We start from the raw sequence: 22,118 nt of genomic DNA, 5'->3' as shown, positions 1-22,118 counted from the left end.
AGACATCAAGAAATAATAAAACAAAGTCAAAAGATTGAAAAATAGAAGAAATTGTAAAATACAACAACTGACATGGAAAACAGATCAGAAGAGATAATTTGAGAATCACTGGACTACCTGAAAGCTATGAACAAGAGCAAGCCTAGATAACATTTTTCAAAAAATCATAAATGGAAACTGCCCGAATATCTTATAACCACCACACAAAGGAGAAATTTAATGGATCAAACAATCACTTTCTGAAAGAAAATCCAAACTGAAAATTCCCAGGAATATTAGAGTCTAAATGAGAGCTCAAGGAAAAAGTACTGCAGGTAGTCAGAAAGAAAGAATTTAAATACTGAGGAACCAAAGTCAGGATCACACAAGATTTAGCAGCCAGCATTTTGTGGAAATGGAGGGCTTGGAACATGACTTACCAGAAGGCTTACAACCAAGAATAACTTACCCAGAAAAACTGAGTTTAATCCTACAGTGGAAAAAAATGAACCTTTAATTAAATAGAGTTTCTAAGCATTTCTAAAAAAAAGATCAGAGTTAAGTAGAAAATTTGACTTTGAAACACAAGACTCAAGACAAGTATAAAAAGATAAACATGATTAAGAAATCATAACCGTCTAAACAAAGTTAAACTATTCATATTCTTACGTATGGGGAGAGGATATACGTAATCCCTCAGAACTTTATTATTACCAGAAGTCTTAGAGGGAGTCTAATTAGACAGAGGGCCTTGACGTGATTCTATCGTATGTGGATGTTGTCAAAAGAAGAATGGAAAGGTGGGGAAGAGGAATGCACTGGGAGAGGAGGAAGGAAGAGGAAGAACGGAGAAAATTCTCCCACATAAATGAGGTGTGAAAGAAAGAGTTTATGCAACACTTGGGCTTCACTCTCATCTGAACTGGTTAAAGTAGGAAAAAATACATAGATACACAGGTACAGAAATTCATTTTACCAACAGGGAAATAGGAGGGAAAGGGGTTAAAAGAAAAAGGGATAGGAATTAAGATGGAGTATAGATTAAGGAAGAGAACGGTCAGAAACAAAACAGACTCTTAAAGAGGGGACAGGGAAAAAAGAGAAGGAAAAATATGGAGGAAAAAACAAAGTTAGCAATCGTAACTATGAATGTGAATGGGATGAACTCACTCATAAAATAGAAGTAGACAGCAGAATGGCTTAGAAACCAGAATCCAACAAAAAGTCGTTTATAAAGAACACACTTGAAACAAAAATATACACATAGAGTTAAAATAACAGGCTGGAGCAGAATCTATTATGCTTCAGTTAAAGTAAAAAAGGCAGAGGAGGAAATTACTTCAGGCAAAACAAAAGCAAAAATAATTTGATTTTTAAAAAAGAAAAAAATCAAATTACCAATATTCAAAATGAAAACTGTAAATTCACAGCTAATGAAGAAGAAATCAAAACAATTATTAGGAGCAATTCTGCCCAACTAAAAGCTAATAAAACTGACAAGGTAAATGAAATGGATAAATAGTTACAAAAATATAAATTGTCCAGATTATCATAACAGGAAACAGGAATACTTAAATAGCCCGATCTTAGAAAAAGAAACTGATTAAGTCATAAATGCATTTCCAAAGGAAAAAGTCTTCCAAAGATTTAGTTGGATTCACAAGTAAATTCTATTAAACATTTAGAGAATAATTAATTCTAATACTACATAAACTGTTTAAAAATAAGTAAAAGAGTCCTTCCAAATTTCTTCTGACACATATATGGTTTTGACATTTAAATTGCGGAGTCAAAATAGAAAAAGAAAACTATAGAAAATTTCCCAATGAATATTGGTGCAAAAAAAATTAAATAAAATACCAGCAAGGAGATGACAGCAATATGTCACAAAGATCATTCACTATGACCAGCCAGGATTTATACCAGGAAAGCAGGGTTGGTTCAATATTAGGAAAATCATCAGCATAATCGACTCCATTAATAACAAAAACAACCATATCACTGGATTATTTCAATGGAAAAAGCTTCTGACAAAATATAACACCCAAACGGGGTCAGGAAGAGTCGAACACAGTTGAAAACGACTGAACAATAACGCAATGCAATGTTGGTGGAGCTGTGAGCTAGTCCAGCCATTCTGGAAAGCACTTTGGAATCATGACCAAATTATGACCAAAAAAGCACTCTGCACACTCTCTGACCCAGCAATGCCACTACTTGGTCTGTATCCCAGAGATCAAAAGGAAAAGGATCCATGTATACAAAAATATTTATAGCAACTCTTTTTGTAATGGGCAAAAAATTGGAAACTGAGGGAGTGCCCATCAATTGGGAATGGATGAACAAGTTGTAGTATGTGATTGTGATAGAATATTATTGTGCTATAAGAAATGACGAGGGGGATGGTTTCAGAAAAAAACTGGAAAGGCATGGATGAGCTGATGCAAAGTGAGGTGAGCAGAACCAGAAGGCAGCACTGAAAGACTTGGCGATGGGTCCAGGTGATGATCCAAGACAATTCCAAACGATTCATGATGAAAAGTGCTCTCATTGGAGAGAGAGAACTGATGAACCCTGACTGCAGATAGAAGCAGATTTCTCTCTCTCTGTCTCTCTGTCTCAGTCTCTCTCTCTCCCTCTGTCTCTGTCTCTCTCTCTGTCTCTCTGTTTCTCTGTTGCTCTGTCTCTCTCTCTCTCTGTCTCTCTCCTCTTTCTCTGTCTCTGTCTCTCTGTCTCTGTCTCCCCCCCCCTTGACAGGGCTAATGCAGGAATTTTTTTGTTATGACTATACATATTTGTAATGAATTCTGTTTTTCTTGCCTTCACAATGGGTGGAGGAGAAGGAGGGGGAGGGAGAGAATTTGGAACTGAAGGTAAAATAAAATTGAATTTCTAAAAAGAAGACCCAAGTTCAAATCTAGCCTGACACTTACTAGCAGTGTGACCCTGGGCAAGTCATTTAACCCTATTTGCCTCCCTTTCCTCAAGGAAGCCCCTTACTTGGCCACCTCCACTGTACAAAGGGGTCTTTCCTTCCTTTTACTTTTCAGTGTGAGCTTTGATAAGGTTTCCTTCCCCGACTCTGCCCCCTGCCCCGGGGCTGTACTAGAAGAAATCTACAGAAGCCTTCTTGTAGACCCTTGGGCCAGAAGTCATAACCCTGCCAAGGGAGAGGTCATTCAATGGCAGTCAGCCAGCAAACGGTCCTATGACCCCCTCCCCTTTCACAGCACAGGCAGGCCCAGAGAATCACAGAATCTTTGAGGTGGGAGTAATGACTGAGTCCAGTTTGTCTCTCCAAGTCAGAATCACTTCTACCACACCCTTGGGTGGTTAGTCCAGACTCAGTCTTGCCAGGATGCTCACTCTCTCACCACCCAGTCAATGGATACACAGACTTCCTCCACTCTCCAGTGTTAAGCTACAAGTATTCTCCCGTCACTTCTGCCTCTGGGACCTGCATTTTCCCTGCAGCCACTGAAGAGCACACCATCCCTGATGGACTGAGCTGATGCTTCCACTACCCAAATGCAGCCCGCCCAACCAACTGGTTTCTAAAAAAAAGAAAAAAAGATGCCAAACAGGCTTTTGGATTGAGTTGGCTGGTGGAACCCATCAGAACAGCTGATTTCAGGACACCAGCGGCCAGGGCTATGTCCTTGACATTGCCCTAATTTGAGGCTTTACCTTTTTAGAAAATAAATGCATGTTTTTGTAGGACAATCCGTTCTCCAGACCATCCCTAAAACAGTCATTAAGCATCTGGGCTCTGCATGGTCTCCGTGGAGAATCAGACCCAAGTCTTGGTGATACGCTGAGCTTATGAAAGCCTTTCCTAACTACCCTGAGAAGTCAGCAGTGGATTTCCATCATGCCCATTTTACAGATAAGACTGGCTTGTGGACACATAGCCAGGAAGGGTCAGAGCCACATTTCCTCCCACCTCAGGGCCACTGCTCTGGTGGCCCGAGATGGGAGCAAAGGACTGAATGAACCCCTGTTACATACAAATGACACTTTTTATGAAGACCCTCAACACTGCCTGGCTTCACTTATGCTGTGTGTTCCCTTCCCTCAGCACCCCCTCCTCTTCTACTGTCCACCCCCCCATCCATCCAAGACCGAACTCCTCCTCCTCTTCCTCCTTCTCCTCCTCCTCTTTCTTCTCTTCCTCTTCTTTCTCCTTCTCCTCTTGCTTCTTTTCCTCCTCCCTCCCAGGCTTGGTTTTCCTCCTTCCATGAACAATATTCATTGGCTCATTATTTGAACTCCTACAGGATTCGGAAGGCTTTCTCACACCATTTAACAAAGATTGTTCACTCACTGTGTCACCTACATTAGTTTTAGCCCAACTGTAAGGTTTTTAAAAGGTCACCTCATATTTTATTTGTTTGCATTTTCCATGATCTTTAACACACAGTAAACATTTAATAAATATTTGCTGAATGAAAATAGAGTATTAACCCTTCAAAACTTGAATTATTTTGATGGCAACAGTCTGAATTTAGAGAGATAGCAGTGCCTGACTTTAAAAAAAAAATTAAAACAATGACTCACTTGTTGTGTGACAAGATTTAATTTAGCTGGTACTGGCAGAAATCTTCCAACTATGGTAGTCAAAGGTTTAGGCACATCTGCAAGGAAAACATAATTTAAATGAATTTACAGCATAGAAAATTCATCTTCTACCTATCAATCCTATTAGATTTTCTTTGTTTTGCAAAACTTCCTGAGGCAACAGATTTCTGACCAGGTTGGTGAATAGCTGTCCTGGACTCCATGAGGCATCCCAGGGTCTGAGCACTCAAAAGCAGACTGACCAGTTTCACATGTGCAGGTTGCTTCCTCCTTCCACCTTCCCTTCTCCAGTCCCCAGCTCCTGCACTAAATCATTGTTGGATCCCAGGGCTCATTAAATGGGGTGTATTTCTTACGTAATGACACCGCATGGACCCAGATTGTGTAATGCTCACATGCCCAACAAAACTGAACCTCCCAGCTTTTTCCTCTGTGGCTCTGGGGATGGACGCTGGTTGGGGTTGGTCAGCCAGCCCAAAGGAGCCAAGAAGATGGCGGAGGAGCCCTTCCCAAGCACAGGCTGCCTCACTGCACTGCAGTACTGGGCTATGGATGCCTGAAGCAGGAGCCCAGTAAGCTGATGAGGAGCTAACTGGGCATTCCTCCAACATCCCTGCACGTTTTCTCCTTGGGCCTCATCTGTTCTGATAAAGTGAAGGATGCTGCTGTCCTTGGTAGGAAGGATGGAGATGTTGGGCTGGAGGGGATCGAACTAGTCTGGAGCCAAAGTAGCCCACTAAAATTACTGACAGGCAGGTAAACTGTGTCAGTTAAGGCCAAGGAAGGGGGCAGTCTCCCTCATAAAGCGTTCTCTTTCCTACCTAGGCCACCAACATGTGCAACTCAATACTTTTAACACTGAACGTGCACTGGGTTTTATCTTTGATCACTCAGAGACCACAATTAGTTTCTCATAATACTTTGGGTCATTATCACAAACAACAGAAGTAAGCCACTATCAGTTATCATTGTGCTGGTAAAGCCGGGAAGGGCCTATTAAGAGACATCTGGGGATGGCAGAATTTTTAAAAACAGCCTCTAATATAGATAGTTTGGAATCAAGAAAATTTCACAGCATAGGACCAACTTTCAGTGACTGCATTCCCATTTCTGATTATCTTTTACCATACTGAACCGGGTTAGATCAACCTATAAAAATTCTACTTGCCAATTTCGTTTCTACAGGTCTTCTGGCCCACAATTAAGACTAGACACAGAGAAACACTCGGGCACCACCAGCTATCTTGATCCAAAAGGTGCATGTTGGTTGTCCTTGGGGAGTGTAACGGGGAGCTTTCTTGCTCTTCTCATCAGTAATCAATGCTTTCTGAGTCTCCCAGATGAACTGTCCCCCAACCACTGTCATCCCATCATGGTTCTCTCCCTCCCCGCAAACACACTGACTCACCCAAATGACAGATAGAAGAGAAACAAGACATTATTTCTCCATTGACTTTGTACCTGGCTGCAGGTAACTGTTTTGTTCCTGATACTGAGGAACTAGGTGAACAGCTTTGAGCTCCCTGGTACCTGAATTGTTGATGCAGAGCATTTGGGCTCCCCCTTTCAGCTGACATATTACCTAAAATGAAAAAGAAGCCACACCACATTTTAAAAGGGTCATTACAATGATATGGGTATAAAAACCTTATAGAATGCCTTCAATCTCCAAGAATTTAGAGCCTCAGGAAAGAAGGGGAGAAAAATTCATGTTCTTCATATGCTCTGTTCCCTGTTTTTAGCCATGTAATCTGCTCTCCAGAGCTGCAGCCTAGTAAACCCCCTCTGTCCCTTTCCTGTACCTGGGTGGTGAGGGAGGTGCAGCCCGTAACAAACTCTCTGGAACCATGTGCGTGGCTGGATTCTCTCTAGGGGTTTCTGACAGTCTGATCTTTAAGTGAAAAATAAAGACTAGATATTCACTGCAACGAATAGCTAGGTGGTGCCACAGTGAATAGAGCCCCAGAGTCAGAAAGACTCATCTTCCTGAATTCAAATCCAGTCTTGCACTTTATAGCTTCTGACTTTGAACAAGTCACTTAACCTCCACCTGCCTCAGTTTCCTCACCTATAAAATGGGGATACAAATGCTTCACAGGGTTCTTGTGAGGATCAAATGAGCTATTTGTAAAGTGCTTAATACGGTGGCTGGCACACAGTAGGTGCTTAGTAAGTGCTGGTTCCCTTCCCTTAGCATGGGGCTAGCATAGAAAGGTGACTTTTGGCTTGCATCTGGGTAACTCCCTAGGGAAGTTCCTTGGGGTCCCTCCTTCCTTGGCTCCTGCCATACCGGATGCTTATTCTGCCAAACGGGCTGAAGGAAGGATCAGTAAGGAGGCTTTTTGTGCCTACCCTTGCTCTGACTGTAAGTGCTTCGTGGCCACCTGGCTCGGTTCAGAAAATGCTCCCAAGACTGCTCGTGGGCTCACAGTCCAGCCTTGCGATCCTGGGCATCCTCACTTCTGGCTAAGTAGTTCAGTCATTCACAGTCTGGAATCCCACTTAAATGATCTCTATGGAGATCAAGCACTCTGCAGGTTAGAATAAAGCTCTGGCATTCATAGGACTAAGGAAGAATGCTAGGTAAGCCAGAGAGCAGACCCCAGGGAAAGAGGCACGTGACAAACCGTGGCAATGAATTAATGTGTGACTCTATGAGTCAAAGTTTCGCAGACTCTTGATGACGCTCCTTACCATCGGGTTAGATTCCTTCTTATGTGAACAGCTGGAGCTCTCGATGGGTTCTTGTGAGGGTGGGAACTTGCAGCAGCCCTCCGGGGCATGTGCATTCGGAAAAACTCCCTCTTCCTGGTTGGTAGCAGTAATGGCACCAACGGCTTCCCTTATCTCCACCTAGGAAAAGCACAGTCATTTCAGAACCTGAGCTGTGGGCCTTGACCTTGATAGTTACAAAGGACTGAAAATCCCAACTCTAGTTCTATTAAAAAAGAATACTCGTTAAGCAAACAAAGTCCTTAACTGAAATTTAATGATGTCTGGTCTGGCAGGAGTTTCTAGTACAGACCTTACTTTCCTGGGGGTGGAACATGTCAGACAGGAGCTGTCACATACTGGTCTAACAGATATCACTGGTATCATGGAGTGAATTGCAAGGCATTAAGAATCCATGGGGCATTTAGGGTCCACCCTGCTGGGGGGATGAAGACCCTCTGACCTGTTTTAGTCCCCCCATCTTTACGAAGGTCAGGCGGGCAGAAGCTGTTCCCATCGCACGTAGAGGTCATCGAAACTGCATGGAATGGACCCCTCCCCCATTCCTTAATCATGCTTAGAAGGTTCATTTGAGTGCTCTAGTCTGGGTCAAAGCCGTTGCTTGTAATCCCATAATAAGTGTAGTGGTTCAATAACAAAGAGAAAGGGGCTGTGTGGCCCAACGAACAGAGGACTAGGCTTGTGGCCGAGTTACTGTTACCAAGGAAACCACGTCTGCTTCCCCTCTCCAAATAAGCCACGGAGCAGCTGAGGGGAGCTCAAGCAAAAGTCAACAAATATTCATTAAGACGCATCGCCCAGCGCAAAGACGAACATGTGAGGGAAACGTGTTTGCCATGTGCCAAGCACTGTGCTGAGTGCTGAGAGTCAAACATGGGAGCTGACGCGCCTAGGCTGGGGTTCTTACTCTTCATTGTTTCCTGGGCCACGCCCATCGACCCATCTCAGAATCATGTTTTTTAAAGGCATAAAACATATAGGAGCACAAAGAAAACCAATTCCCCTGAGATACAGTGGTCAAGATATTTATTTTTAAAAAGCTCACCGACTCCAGGTTAAAAAACCCCTGCAACATGGGAAAAGAACATTCCACGGAGAATAGAAGGCAGAAAGGGGCCCTGAAATGAGAGTTACTTAATAAATCCGTTGCTCGACCATCCATATTTCATCGTTATCATTCTCAGAGGCAGATGTGTCCACAACAAAAGGCTGGAAAGCTCCTTCAATTCAAATAAATTCCACATTCTGTGGTTGGGGGAGGAGGGGCAGAGGCGTCTGCCACATCCACTCATGGCTGGCCCCTGCAATTGGCCAGAAGTGCACGTGAAATAAAAGCTGCCTCAGCTTCTCCTGTGTGATCAAAGTGGAATCACCTACAGAATAGTTTACTCTTGAAAGCAACATGTCAAAATGAAAGCTGGTTACGAGGCAGAAAGCAAACACTTAAGTTTATAATAAAAGGAGTATATCAATCATGGATATGTCTCTCCAGACATACAGATACACAGGTGGACGGACAGACAGATGGACATCTCACTCTGAAGTACAGACTACCCTAGATTCTCACACACTATGCCATAGAGAGCAAGCCTGAGGCATGCCCCAGTAAGGTGGTGTGATAGGAGAATTTTTCTGAATTCGCCTTATGCCCATCATTTCCTTAAGACAGCCAGTTACACGACTAGCCGGAGCTGGCAGAAGTTGACTGACATCAAATTTCAGCGCTGGTGATTAACTGGCTAGCAATAAGAAAATTTCTGGCTCAGCCTTATTACTTTATTATTTATCAGTTTTATTACTTAAGATAAGCATGTTGAGTAACCAGATACAGCTCCAATAGGAGTGGGCAGCCTGCAAATTCTAGCTTTATTCTGTGTGCTTAGTGACTTGATTTTTTTACCTGATACAGATCTTTCCCTTCTTCTATCTGTTCTCTAATGTGTAAATCTTTACCATTTCCTTCCCTCTATAGAATTCCATCCTGCCTTGCAACTCAAACCTCTGTAAGGATGCTTAAATAGCAGTTGGGGCCCACTATCTATGCTCCATTTTGTTGTGGATGTTGTTCAGTCATTTTCAGTCTTGTCTGACTCTCCATGACCCTATTGGGGGTTTTCTTGGCACAGACACTGAAATGGTTTGCCATTTTCCTTCTCCGGTTCATTTTACAGATGAGGAAACTGAGGCAAACAGGGTGAAGTGACTTGTCCAGGATCACACAGCTAGGGAGTGTCTGAGGCTGGATTTGAACTCACGAAGATGAGTCTTCCTGAGTCCAGGCCCAGTGCTCCATGTACTATGGCACCACCTGGCTGCCCATCTATGCTCCAGGCATATGATAAATTAGCTATTACCATGTCTCTGCATGATGTAAGTATGTCGGCCTCACTAAAACTGCAGAAATGTGGCACCGCCAGAATGGTCCCAGATCCTCTTCCTGGAGCTCTTCAGCGCCAAGGGGTCAGGATGGGCTTGGCCTTGGATGCAGGGCAGGTCTATGCTAATGTCTGACTTTGAAGTTTCAGGCTAACCGCCAACTGTTTCCTGGGAAGCTGGATCTGCTTTGCTGTAGTAGGAACCCAAGCAAAGAAAAAGCCAGTCCTTTGATGAAGTTACTATTAGCAGTGAAAGTCCATAGCAGTGATTAGTTATAAAATTTATTAATTAGGGTTCCATAGTTATTTCTTGCAAAAGATAGTCATTTGCCAGTTGAAGCAAATAGCAGGAGATGAGGTATTAGTCATTGAGACTGAGTCCTTGATAGGAATTACAAGACATATAAAATTCAAATTGAGCACTTAGGAAGGAAAGCAATGGTCACTCTGAGGCAATTTTGAATTTGTTAAGAAAAAGTCATGCCAGACTAAACTAATTTCCTTATTTTGATATGGTTACTAGCCTGGTAGGTTAAGAGACAGCTGTAGACAGTCACCAAATTCAATTAAAGTCAACAGGCATGTATTAAGCAGCTATTTCCATGGCATTGTGCTCAAGACAGGGTATTTAGGTTTCGACTAAGCATTTGGCAGAGTCTGTCATTATGGAAATCCTCATGGGCAACATGGGGGAAAGGGGGGCTGGCAGAGGGAGCTGTCCCAACAGCACTGATTAATGGAATGATGGCAACCCAGGTCACTGGTGGGCTGCTGCTGGGCTCTGGGCTTGGCCCTGTGCTGGCCAACATTTTCATCAAGGAGGCAGATGAAGTTACAGATGGTTTGCTTATCAACTCTATGGGTGACAAAAAGATGGGTGATAATAATAATATGGGGCGCAACCACAGAAACAACCTCCACAAAGTCTGTCACAGGTTGGAGCAAAAGGGCCAAATACAGCAAAATGCTGTCACGGCAATAAATGTCGATCGCGCCTTTGCTGACTCAGACACACTTCTTCTAATGCCAATAGCCCTTTTCCATGAGGAGAGGCACAGCCTGTCGTTTCCTGCTCAGCCTCTGAGATCTTATTCAGCTTCTTCAGAAGTAACAGAGGATTTGCCCGACACAACAGAGATTTGCCTCTGAGATCTTATTCAGCTTCTTCAGAAGTAACACAGGATTTGCCCGACACACCAGAAACCTTCCTTTAAATCGGGGGTGGCAAACACAAGGCTCGTGGTTGCGGCTTACAACACTCCCAACAGATAACAATACATTTAAAACTAAATCAGTATGTGGCCAACAGGGGTCATCACGTATGGGTCACTGGCCCTGTTTCTATTGGCTTTTGATATTCTTGCTTTAAATCATTCACTAGTTGCCGGGCAGCAGGGCACTTGACCAGTCCACCTCCTTTTTTTAGGACACGCGCCCCTTTGGCGTTATCACTGGAAAGACGCACAGTCTCTTCACACCCACCACGTGTCTTCCCCTCCCTGTGATTCCTTCTTCCAGGATCGTTGCATTCCGTGAACTGCAGCCATGTTTCAGCACTGACGAGAATACTGACACTAAGAAGGGTAGGTAGTTCCAAACCTTGGGGTCCAAGTGCTGCTTAATGCCTTCCTTCCTTTTTCTTTCCTTCCTTCCCTCCCTTCCTTCCTCCCTCCCTTCTATCCTCCATTCCTTTCCTTCCTTCCTTCCTCCCTTCATTTTCCCTCCCTCCTTCCCTTCCTTCCTTCCTCCCTCCTTTTCTTCCTCCCTTCCTTTCTTCTTTCCTTTCTTTCCTTCCTTCCTTCCTTCCTTCCTCCCTTCCTTTCTTTCCTTTCTTCCTTCCTTCTTTCCTTCCTTCCTCCCTTCCTTCCTCCTTTCCTTCATTTTCCCTCCCTCCTTCCCTTCCTTCCTCCCTCCCTTTCTTCCTTCCTTCCTTCCTTCCTTCCTTCCTTCCTTCCTCCCTTCTTTCCTTCCCAGTGTTCAGGATTAAACCCCATCCCCTGTCTAGCTCCAGAGACTCTCCAAGACACATACCCTTTTGTGCTAACTCCATGGGCCGCCCATCCAACTTTGTGCAACAACCAAGAGGGCAGGTGTCCTTGAGTTTATCCACTTCCTTTTTCCTGTGTGCACTGTTCATCTCCTGGGTGACTGTGGGTGTGAGATAAGGCCCTGCGGTATTCTGGAGCATAATGTAATCATTGCCATGTCAAAGGCAAAGAGAAGGGATGACATTGGGAAAGCTTCATATTCTACAGGGAATCTTTGGTTTGGATTTTATGAGGACCCTGTTCCATGATACTGGGCAGTGCCCCGGTATCCATTTCCCTGTGTTAGGCCTCACTTTACGTAAACAATCAAAGGACCACTGAACAAAGTTATCTCTGCAGTTGTGTCTGTCCAGGAATCTTACATAAAGTACACATGAGATCCCCCCACCCCTAGCCCCAGAGGCTAGGCTCTGGGGTGTGCGTGGCTCTCTCAGGTCAGATGCTCCTTTAAAAATCAACAAAGACAGAACAGCAGAATCTTGGATGCCAGACCCCTCAAGAATGACTGCCCAGGTACAGGGTGGGAGGCTCGTGGCATGGAGGGAGTCCTAAGAAAGAGTCTTTAGGGTCTGAAGGCCGCAAGGGCAATACAAGGCTCCAGAGGGACCCGATGGTCCAACGCTCTAAGGGGACTGTGGGCTGGCGCCTGGAATGAGGGAGAAAAGCAGCGGCCCACGGCGGGGCCACGTTCCATTCTGGCCACTTTACCCTGGGACGGATACCCCGATCTGGAGAATTCCACTGCATGGTAGCCAACAATGCCAGGCTGTGCTGTGCCACGGCTCTTCTGTGCCTAGAAGCCCCCAAGGTGAATGACAGTGCAGACAGCCAAAGTCGATTCCCTCCTGAACAAAGATGCCTCTTCTTACAGCTTGGGGAGTCGGGGGTCCAGATCCGCTCCCCTGAGCGCACTGGGGCAGCTTTAGAGGGTCTCGGACCTCTCCTAGCACTCCCCAAACCCAGGACTGAAAGGGAAACAGAAAAGAGGCAGGCAGGCACGCTGCATTTTCCTGTCCCCTACGAAATCCTCCTGATAACGTTCTCTGAATCTTGGAGGATTCCTCATCTCCCGAATCCAGCAGACTTCAATAAATCTGGGGGAGGCGAGGGACGTGAAGGACAAAGTCCTTCCTCGTGGGGTGTGATGCCCAGGATTTCCTCCGATCGGCCCTGAAGGCCAGGATATCGGGGAACTCCTGACAAAGTCCCAGAAGAAGCTGCTGCACATCAGCCTAAAGAGGTGAAAGCTGTCCAGTCCTTGCAGAGCTGGCACCACAGAAGAAGGGGGCGTGTTCTCGCCTTGACTCTGGAGGGCAGAAGGTACGACCGATGGCCTGAAAGGACAGGAAGAGCTGAGCTCCGCCTCTAACGATTGGCCTCCTCTGAACATCCGCTGGGCTTCCTCCGGGAGACAAAAGGCCTTGGTGACCTCCGAGGTCCTGGCCACCCGTAAACTATGAAATATACTCCAAAAACGTTCACCCGGGTCCGGAGTCAGACGATCAGGTTTACTCATGAATACTGATGCCACCATTAAAGAAAGCTGGCATGATGAAGGGGCAAAGAGAGCCATGATGAATGAGTGTGCTCATTTTCCTTTTCTCCCCTTTCGGCCTCCTGTCTGTGTAATTGAGCTGTTTACTCCCAGGCGAATATGGCTGCTCATTAACCAGGAACACAGTGGCAAACTTGGTGGAGTGATAGGGATAGTTCCCGCAATTATCTGGGCTTTCAATGGAGAGTGGATGGAGGCAGTTAGGCAGGACAACCTCCAAAGCGCCTCAGATTCTTTTCTTTGTGTGTAGACGCTGCCAAGTCAATGATTCTCCCCCTCCTCTCCCTCTCCCACCTGCCACCCAGCATTTCTCTCGTCCTTGTGTAAAGGCAGTCCCAAAAGTCTTGGTGTGGTGATAAGCTTCTAAAGTGGGAAATTGCACTAAGATTTCCGGGACACCTTGTTAATTCTAGGAGGTCCCTGAAATCTGAGTATTTCCAAGCACTGACCTGGAGCCAGACAACCTCCCCTGCACAGGTGAATGCCAGGATTGGCAACATTGTTTTCCCTTCCAAGAAATGAACATCTTTGTTGATTGAAACTGACTATCCCACGTGGACTACTCTATTCTGGGGAAGGGGGGCGGGGCACAACAAGAAGAGAGAGCATTGGAACCACCTTCAGGCAAGCAGCCTTCTGGGGATCAGGCTCCTCAAACCTTTCCTTCCCAGCTCAGGGTCCCAGGATCGCTTCCACACCAGAAGGAGCATCGGAGCAGGAGTGGAGGTCAATTAGGAGCCAATTAGAGGCTGCTGTGGCAGACCTGGAGCTCAGGGCCTGGCCTATGGCACTGTGACCCCCACCAGAGCCGCCCCTACTTACTAGAGGAATCCTGTTCACTGTTGCCTGAATTATCTCAAATTCACTTCAAATGAGCACAAGACTGCCAGGACGCTCAAATGAGATCATGTAGATAACAGCGGTTTCAGAAGCGAAATGGCAAATCGAATTATCAGTCACACTAGTAATTATTAATGACACTAGCAGGCTAGCTGCAAAGGAGTGTGCTTGTCAACAAAGTACTTCAGCCCTTTCTCTCACTGGACATCCCACTCACCTTAAGCAATCCAGAGCCTGTTGCATTTGGGGAAATCAGCTTACCTGGTTGGAATATGGGCTAATGAGGCCAAAGTCAAGAGATTAATCCCCATACACTTCAGGGTTAACAGGACATCTAAGCCACAGCCACGCAGCCCCCCTGATGTGGAGGCTGAGGATATGAGATGATAGCTATAAAGCACAACCCAAACGCTTCCCGGTCGCTCTCCTTACAGGGCGGGGCTCCCACCTTACTGGACTCCGGCAAACAGACCCCCCCAGGTTATGCACAAAGCACTGAGTTTAAGCAGAGGACCACCCCTAGGTAACTGCTCAGACTGCCGCTGACCAAGGTCACCTGTGTTCCCACCCACAGCGTCGTCATCCCCCTTCATTTGCTATGAACCGAACTATCTCGACTTGGCCACTCTGGAATCAACTGATGGGTCCCAGCCCTGAAAGAGACTGGTCACCCGGCTTTGGCCTAGGAAGCTACTCCTTCTCACAAAGCCCTACAGAGTGTGATGCTTTCGGTTAACAAGTGCTAACGTCATCCAGCAACGAGCCCTCCCCCAGAGGCTTCGATGAGGATGATGAAGATCACCGGACTCCTGCGTGGGAAAGAGGGAGGGACCTTACTGGGATCACTCGGACATTGTGATGAGCTGCTCCTTCCCGGGCTGCCCAGGTTCCCACGGGCAGGACGCTGGGGGGGTTCCTGTGCTGAGGCCTTAAGGAAGACAGGAAGTGGACGTTGTAGGCATGTGGCTGCAGCTGGGACGGGGAGGGCAGCATGGTCTCCTCCAAAGGGGAGAGCTCGGGCAGCCCCGAATAGTCTGGGAGAATCTCGTCCTCGTTATTCTCCTCAGCCAGGCGTTCGACCTTGACTTTACTGCCGCACTCTGCATTGAGGGGGGCGTTGAAGGAGGGCAGCAGCGTCTCCCCGGGGTCAGCCACAGCAAAGTAGGCATCTTTAAAGGAATGGAAGTCTTCATCATCTTCGTGCTTACTGATCACGGTGCTTTTCAGGTTAATGTTTTCAGAAATGAATTGACTGTCTTGGCTAAAAATCTCCGTCACAATTTCATCTTCCATGCTTGAAATCCCGCCAAGCAGGGGCTGGTCTTCCAGATCTACAGAAGAAATCTTAAACTGTTCATCTCTACAGTTTTCTTTTTCCAAAATCAGTTTTCTTCCCAGCAATCCTTTCATCTAGAAGACAAACAAATACATGAAAGTCTTTTAAACGGGCCCAAATGACTTCTCCCCACTTCCACTCCATTCCACAGGCCATTATTTAAAATGCAGGACTCCAGGATGTGTAGCACAGAGGTCATCTAATCCGACCCCCTTGTTTTACAGATGGGGAAACTGAGGCCCAGAGCATTCAAGTGATAGAGAGGGGACTTCTGGAGCCAATGAGTCCAACTCTTCCATGCTTGAAAAGGGAGCAGGATCCTTCTCTAACACCCTCCCACCCAAGGGAGGTTATCTGGCCTTCTCTAGACCTCCAGGGAAGGGAAACCCTTACTCCAGAGGCAGGCCATTCTATCCTTGGATAGCTTGGATTGTTAGAGTGACCTGGGTTCAAATGCCACTTGTAACACTAGCATGAGTGCAGTTTCCCCATCTGTAAAATGGGTGCTTGTAGCAGCTACCTTGTACTGTTGTGTTGTTGGGCTCAGATGAGATACCGTAGGCCAAGTCCCTGGCATGTTTTCGATGCCCGTTGGGCTCCAGTTCCACCCTCCAGGGTCAGGAAGAACGGGGCTGATCTCTGTTTTAGAAGGAGCCCTTCCCACGTCTGGGTCCCCAGATCAGACATTCCCAGGGGAAGCCCATGGACCTAAATAGGGTCACGGATTGAGACAACCAAGGGGCTGCAGAAGGCTCTGGTCCAACACCGTCATGTTACAAATGAGGCAACTGAGGCTGGTCAAGGTCAGCGACTCAGGGAGTCTGTGGTAGAGCCAGAGTGGAAGCCAGGGCTTCAAAGCCAGGACCTCTCACCTCGCCAGAGACACAGAATTTGGGGCTATGGGCCTGGGGACCCCGGGAGGGAATGGAACCTGCCCAAGGTCTCTCTGGCAAAGCCTCTGGGTGACAAGCCTGAGACACAGGCTAGGGTGGCGAACCCCTGCGTGACCTTGAGCAAATGCCCTCCCTTTTCTGGGCCTCAGTTGCCTCCTCTGTAAAAGGCAGGGAAGGGGTGCCCTGACCTCTGCGGAGCCCCACCTTCTCGTCTCAGGGGTTGGGGCCGGGGGGGCTAAGTGTTCTCTGCCCCCCCCCTTCCTTTGGCCAGACGGGAACCTCGGGCGTGAGGATGCAGGACACGCACTCGGTCATTTCCAGTCCCAGCTCTGGACACTCCGCCCCTCCCCCACCATGCCAACAGGACGCAGACCGTGGGGGGGATGGGAACCTGGGATTTCATCGACATTGGGTCCTCCCAGTGTGGAAGCGCCCTCTAGCTGTGTGGCCTTGTCCGGGGTACCCCAGCCAGGAGGGGGAGGGGGGGCCGACCTTCGATGGGGTTTGGGAAGGAAGGGGAGGGCGTCTGGCTAATGCCGGGTCCTCCCAGTGTGGAAGCCCCCTCCGTGAGCCCAGAGAGTTGCAGTCACTAGGCCGGGGTCACGCAGCCAAGCGCGCTCCTCATTTTAGGCTGGGGGAAACTGAGGCCCGGGAAGAGGCCCGGGATACCCACCGCGGGGCCGGGGCTCCGGGGGAGGCCGCGGAGGAGCCGCCGAAGACGAAGGACCAGGACGACGACAAGGACGACGACCGCGCTGCCGCCTCCGCGTGCCCGCAGCCAGCCCGGGAGCGAGCCCGGCGCGTGCACGCTACCTCGGTGCGCGTGCCCCGGCGGCAGTGGGCAGGGGCGCCGCTCGCGCCCGCCCGCCCCAACCGCCCCCGAGCGCGTGCCCCGGAGAGGGGTCGACCGTTGGGATGGGAAGGGTGGAGGGGAGAGGGACCGTTGGGCCCGGGAGGGGGGAGGGGCAGGCCGCCCCAGGCCCTCCGCCCCTCCCCCAGCCTGGGCAGGGGCTCCGGGAGCGCTCGGGACCGCCCCGAGATCAAATGAGCGTCCTTCCTGTCCGAGGTCGGCTCCGGCTCGGGAGGGACCCTGCAAACCCTGACCATGAACCCCCTTCTGGGATGTCCGAGAAAGGGGGATGGTCCTGAGCCCTGGGGACCGCTAATCCGGGATCTGACACCAGCTGGGGGGCTTGAGCAAGCCCCTCCCCCTCTCTGGGCCTCAGTTTAGTCGTCTGCATGAGGAGGGGCCTGGACTGGATGCCTTTGACCCTACTGCAGCTGAGATCCTAATATGACCCTAACAGATCCCCCTAAAAAAACACCCTGCTTTCCATGTAGAGCGGGCTCAAAGACGTCAGAATTCCACATGGCCAATAGTGACCCGTCCATAAGGACACTGCGGGATGCGGGGAATCTTACTGGAGTCTCTGACATTGTGATGAATTAGATCTATAAGCCTGATAAAAGGGATGCCTAGCATCAATTAAGCACCTACTGTGTGCCAGATACTGGGGGGACCAAGGCAAAAAGGGCCCATTCAGGCTGGATGGCAAACAGACCTTGCTGACCCCAAGAGCTGCCAGTGCTAGCTGAGAAGGGGCTGCCTCTGAAGGTGGGGGTTTCCTCCTCCTGGGGGTGAGGACGTTAGGGGCTCTGAGGCAGGGGGAGAAGGAACCTCCCAGGCAGCCAGGGACAGCCTACAGTGGATGGGTGTCAATGGCCCATGTGAGAAACCACAGTCAGACCCGTTCGTCTGGACCAGTGAGAGTGTGGAGACTAATGTGGCTTGTCGGGAAGGGCAGCCCAGCGCTAGGTCTTGAAGGGCGTAGATGCCAAGCAAAGGCATTTGCATATGAGTCTAGACGCAACAAGAAGCTGCTGGCACGACTTGAGGAGGGGGATGACTGAGCTTTAGGATTATTACTGGCAGCCGAGTGGAAGATGGAGCTGAGGGGATAGTCTGGGAGACCAGCCAGGAGGCTGTAGGTCAGGTGAGGGTGGATGAAGGCTATGTGCATGAAGAGGAGGGACCTCTGAGGGGCAATCCACGAGACTTGGAAACCGATTGGGGATGTGGCAGATGGGTGGCCCCGTGGGAAGGCTTTGGAGAGAGAGAAGAAAGGAGGAGGCAGGACAGAGAGTGAGGAGGAGTCGGAGGAGAGGTAGGGGGCAACCAGGAGAGAGCAGAGGCGAGGAAACGTAGAGTCCAGGAGGAGATGGGATGGAGGAGTCAAAGAGGTCCAGAGGTCCAGAAGGGGGAAAGTTGAGAAAAAGACTCCTGGATTTGGGCAATTGAGAGATCATTGGAGAAGAGGTGAGAACAGCCCTCTTGGCGGGTGGCGCAGCACCTACTTCTCTCTTTTACAGAGAAAGGGACGTTAGTGATCCCCCGGTGTCACAGCTGGGATTTGAACCCAGCTCCTTGGACTCCAAACACAGCACTCTTTCCCAGTACCACAGTAAAGCCTTGCACACCATGGCTCCCATCTACCCTTCCAGAATGCCATCATTATTTTCCTTCATGCACAAAGCCGGCCTTATAGCTGTTCCTTACATTTAACCCTCCATTTCCCACCCCTTCCTTTGCACAGACCTGAAAGTGCTCCCTGTTCCCCTCCAATTCAGAATCCCCAGCCTCCTGTAAGGTCCTTTCTAGCAGGGATTGCTTCATTCCAGTACCTGCAACAGTGCCTGGCTCACAGTAGGCACTTAATAAATGCTCGTGGGTTGATTCCACACTCATTAGAGGTACCACTCCCTCCCTATTCAATTTTTGCTCTCTCTTGATTATTTCCTAAGACCCATTTATCTATGCCCGAATTCTATTCCCATCCATCCACCAATAGAATATAAACCTCCTTATAATGAATGTGAGAAATTCAGAGAAACGTTAGATTTGTATGAACTGATGCAGAGAAGCAGGACCCAAAGGCACACATTTTGTATACATCATGTACACGCTGATGTATTTTTTATTGTGTTGAGTCATTTCAGTCATGTCTGACCCATTTAGGGTTTTCTTGGCAAAAATAACTGGAGTGATTTGTCATTTCCTTCTCTGGCTCATTTTACAGATGAGGAAACTGAGGCAAACAGGGTGAAGTGACTTGCCCAGGGTCACACAGCTAGTGAGTGTCTGAGGCCTGATTTGAACTTAGTGCCAGCATTCTTAACTACTCGTCATGTGTATACAGGCTGTCTACTCTCCCAAACACACCCTAACCCTAATTGCACCTCCCCCCAGAATACAAGCTCCCTTAGGTAGAACGCTGCATCCTCTCGGTCTACTTAGCCCACAGCCTGTAGAAGATGCTTAAGAAATCCTTAGGGTTGAAGAGCACTTACTTTGGCAGCTCTGAGGTCTTCTTAAGATGGGAAAGATCTCAAGTTACATTTTTATTAATGCCTTCTGTTTTTTGTTTCAGTCATTCCCCAATGTAAGCCACCTCCCCACCCCTCTCCCATCCAACCCTCCCTCCTTGGTACCCTGGAGGCCGTCCTGAGGGGATGCCAGATTTATCCCCTCCCTCTCCTCTTTACCTGCTCCTTGGGACCAAGATTGGGCAATGCAATTGATGCGGGGTCAGCAACCCTTTGGAGTTTTCATGAGCACAATTGTACTCATTGCATAGTTGTGTAACATATTGTACAAATATTGTGCCCCTGGTTCTGTTCTCCTTTTGAATCAGTTCATAGAGTTCTTTTCAGGTTTTTCTGAAGTCTCTATTTACATTTCAAATGTACTGCAATTTTCCACTACATCCACAAGATATGGTATACAACACAATGGATCTGGAGCCAAATTTTGGAGCTAGGTGGCACAATGGTTAGAATGGTGGGCCTGGAGTCAGGAGGACCTGAGTTCAAATCCAGCCTCGGACACTTACTAGCTCTGTGACCCTGGGCAAGTCACTTAATCCTGTTTGCCTCAGTTTCCTCATCTGTAAAATGAACTGGAGAAGGAAATGGCAAACTGCTCCAGTATTTTTGCCAAGAAAACCCCAAATGGGGTCACGAAGAATCAGACATGACTGAAATGACTGATCCACAACAAATTTGGAGCCAAGGGTCCTGGGTTCAAATTCATGCTCTTTGACTTGACCTTGGTGAATGACGTCTTCTTCTAGTCCACTGCACAAGATGACTGCTAAGGTGTACCAGCCCTAAATACATGATCCCATGACCACAATTTGTTCAGTTTCCCCCGATTTGTTTAGGATGCTTTGCTACCACAAAAAGTGCTGTTGGGAGTATCCCTTGTGGAGTATAATCCAGGAGCATTCACTTTCTGTCAACGATCTCCTTGGAGTCCATGGTCACTGTGACATGGCTGGACCAAAGACCTTTGAGGTGTCGAGTGGCTTTTCAGAAGCCTTTTCCCTACTTAAGTTTTGGTTCTTGTTACATCCCGAGTGTGGTGGAGATTGCCGGGAAGTCTGAGCCTGGGACACGTTTATAAACCACCTCACTCCACTGGGGAAATGCACGAAACAAACAGTACTGTTGAAGACTGAGGTTAATTTCTTTATTAATGAGAGCCTACATTCATGTAGCATTTCCAAGATTTACATCCCAAAGAGCATATTCTATTTACATGCAGTGGACGTTCCAAGATAGAAATGAATACAAACCATATCTCCATGAAGAATCTGGATCTCTTCTAAATAAAAATTAAATACATGACACTCTTACTGCCCCTTACAACACGTACAATAAAAACTGACTCTGTGCCAATTATATTTACATTCTTTTAAAGAAGGAAAAGTTGCATTGATGACTGCTCTGATTAACTACAATTACATTTGAAACATTTAAAACCTGAGAGTCAAGCCCAAACACTATCTTTAATAACAAAATTTCTCCTACAAGCTAATACAAATTTAAATGCTATTTTAATACAGATTGGTCAGTGGTCAATAGAAATAGTGCGTGATTTCTGCAGCCCAGAATGAATGGCTGGAGGGATCTTGCAGTGGTCTGATTTAATGTCCCACTGGCTGCCTGCAGTATAGGCTTTTTCTCATGATTTTTTTTTTTTTGCCCAGACACTAAACCCAAACCTTTTGTTTTTACTTTAAAAAAAGAAAAAAATTTCTTTGGCCCATTTGAGTGGGATGCCTGTAGCACAATATATACACATGCAAAATCTGCACTGCTCTTCAGCAGGTGCTTTCCATCGGCTCCAGGTGGTCAGCCCTTTCTGTGTGTCACTCGAGTGCAAACCTCTTCAAGGAGGCCAACCCAAGCAGGGCTGGGTGACGAGATGCCAAATTAAACACGCCGTTAGAAAAAAACACACACTGTCAGTCTAGCCTAGTGGCAGTGGTCATTGAGTTCCACGAGCCTTTAACTCTGGTATTAAAGACCAGAGACGATTCAGTGCCTTTAAAACAAAAACCAGTCGGATCCTACCTCATGAAGTCAGCTCTATCCCAGCATTCACAGGTTCTAGGTTCTTTAAAAACCGTGGTCATCCAGCATCCTCGTACTATCATCCTTTGGGAATGAGTGGGGTTGGGTTTTTTTGTTTTGTTTCATTCTCTCTCTCTCTCTCATCACGTACGGTCCAAAAAGAGGCTGCACTCTTGATAACTTGGAATACCTGCACTCTGCTTTTTTTCCCTTCCTTCCCATCATCCTCTCTCTTACATCAGCCACCATGTTACCTTTGCTCCTACATAGGAGCACCAGGCTGGTGACAACAGGGAAGGCCGATTGATGGGGCCTCTCTCTCTCTCTCTCTCTCTCTCTCTCTCTCTCTCTCTCTCTCTCTCTCTC

The 22,118-nt window shown here is 47.4% G+C and overlaps 1 protein-coding gene across 1 annotated transcript in view; it reads right to left on the bottom strand.

The window, feature by feature from the left end:
• TESMIN (testis expressed metallothionein like protein) overlaps positions 1-19,083 on the bottom strand; it is a 46,072-nt gene extending 26,989 nt beyond the window's left edge. Inside the window, 9 exon segments of the mRNA XM_027856008.1 lie at positions 4,537-4,613; positions 6,019-6,139; positions 7,252-7,410; positions 14,946-15,518; positions 17,011-17,084; positions 17,087-17,489; positions 17,900-18,037; positions 18,086-18,618; positions 19,020-19,083. Coding sequence (XP_027711809.1) covers positions 4,537-4,613; positions 6,019-6,139; positions 7,252-7,410; positions 14,946-15,518; positions 17,011-17,084; positions 17,087-17,489; positions 17,900-18,037; positions 18,086-18,618; positions 19,020-19,083 — 2,142 coding nt within the window.
• Positions 19,084-22,118: the final 3,035 nt, after the last annotated feature.

Source organism: Vombatus ursinus, unplaced genomic scaffold (assembly GCF_900497805.2).
Source record: "Vombatus ursinus unplaced genomic scaffold, bare-nosed wombat genome assembly UNPS02011369.1, whole genome shotgun sequence".
NCBI classification, from domain to species: Eukaryota; Metazoa; Chordata; class Mammalia; order Diprotodontia; family Vombatidae; genus Vombatus; species Vombatus ursinus.
The sequence above is the reverse complement of the archived record's forward strand: the minus strand, read 5'-3'. Positions and strand labels throughout refer to the sequence as shown.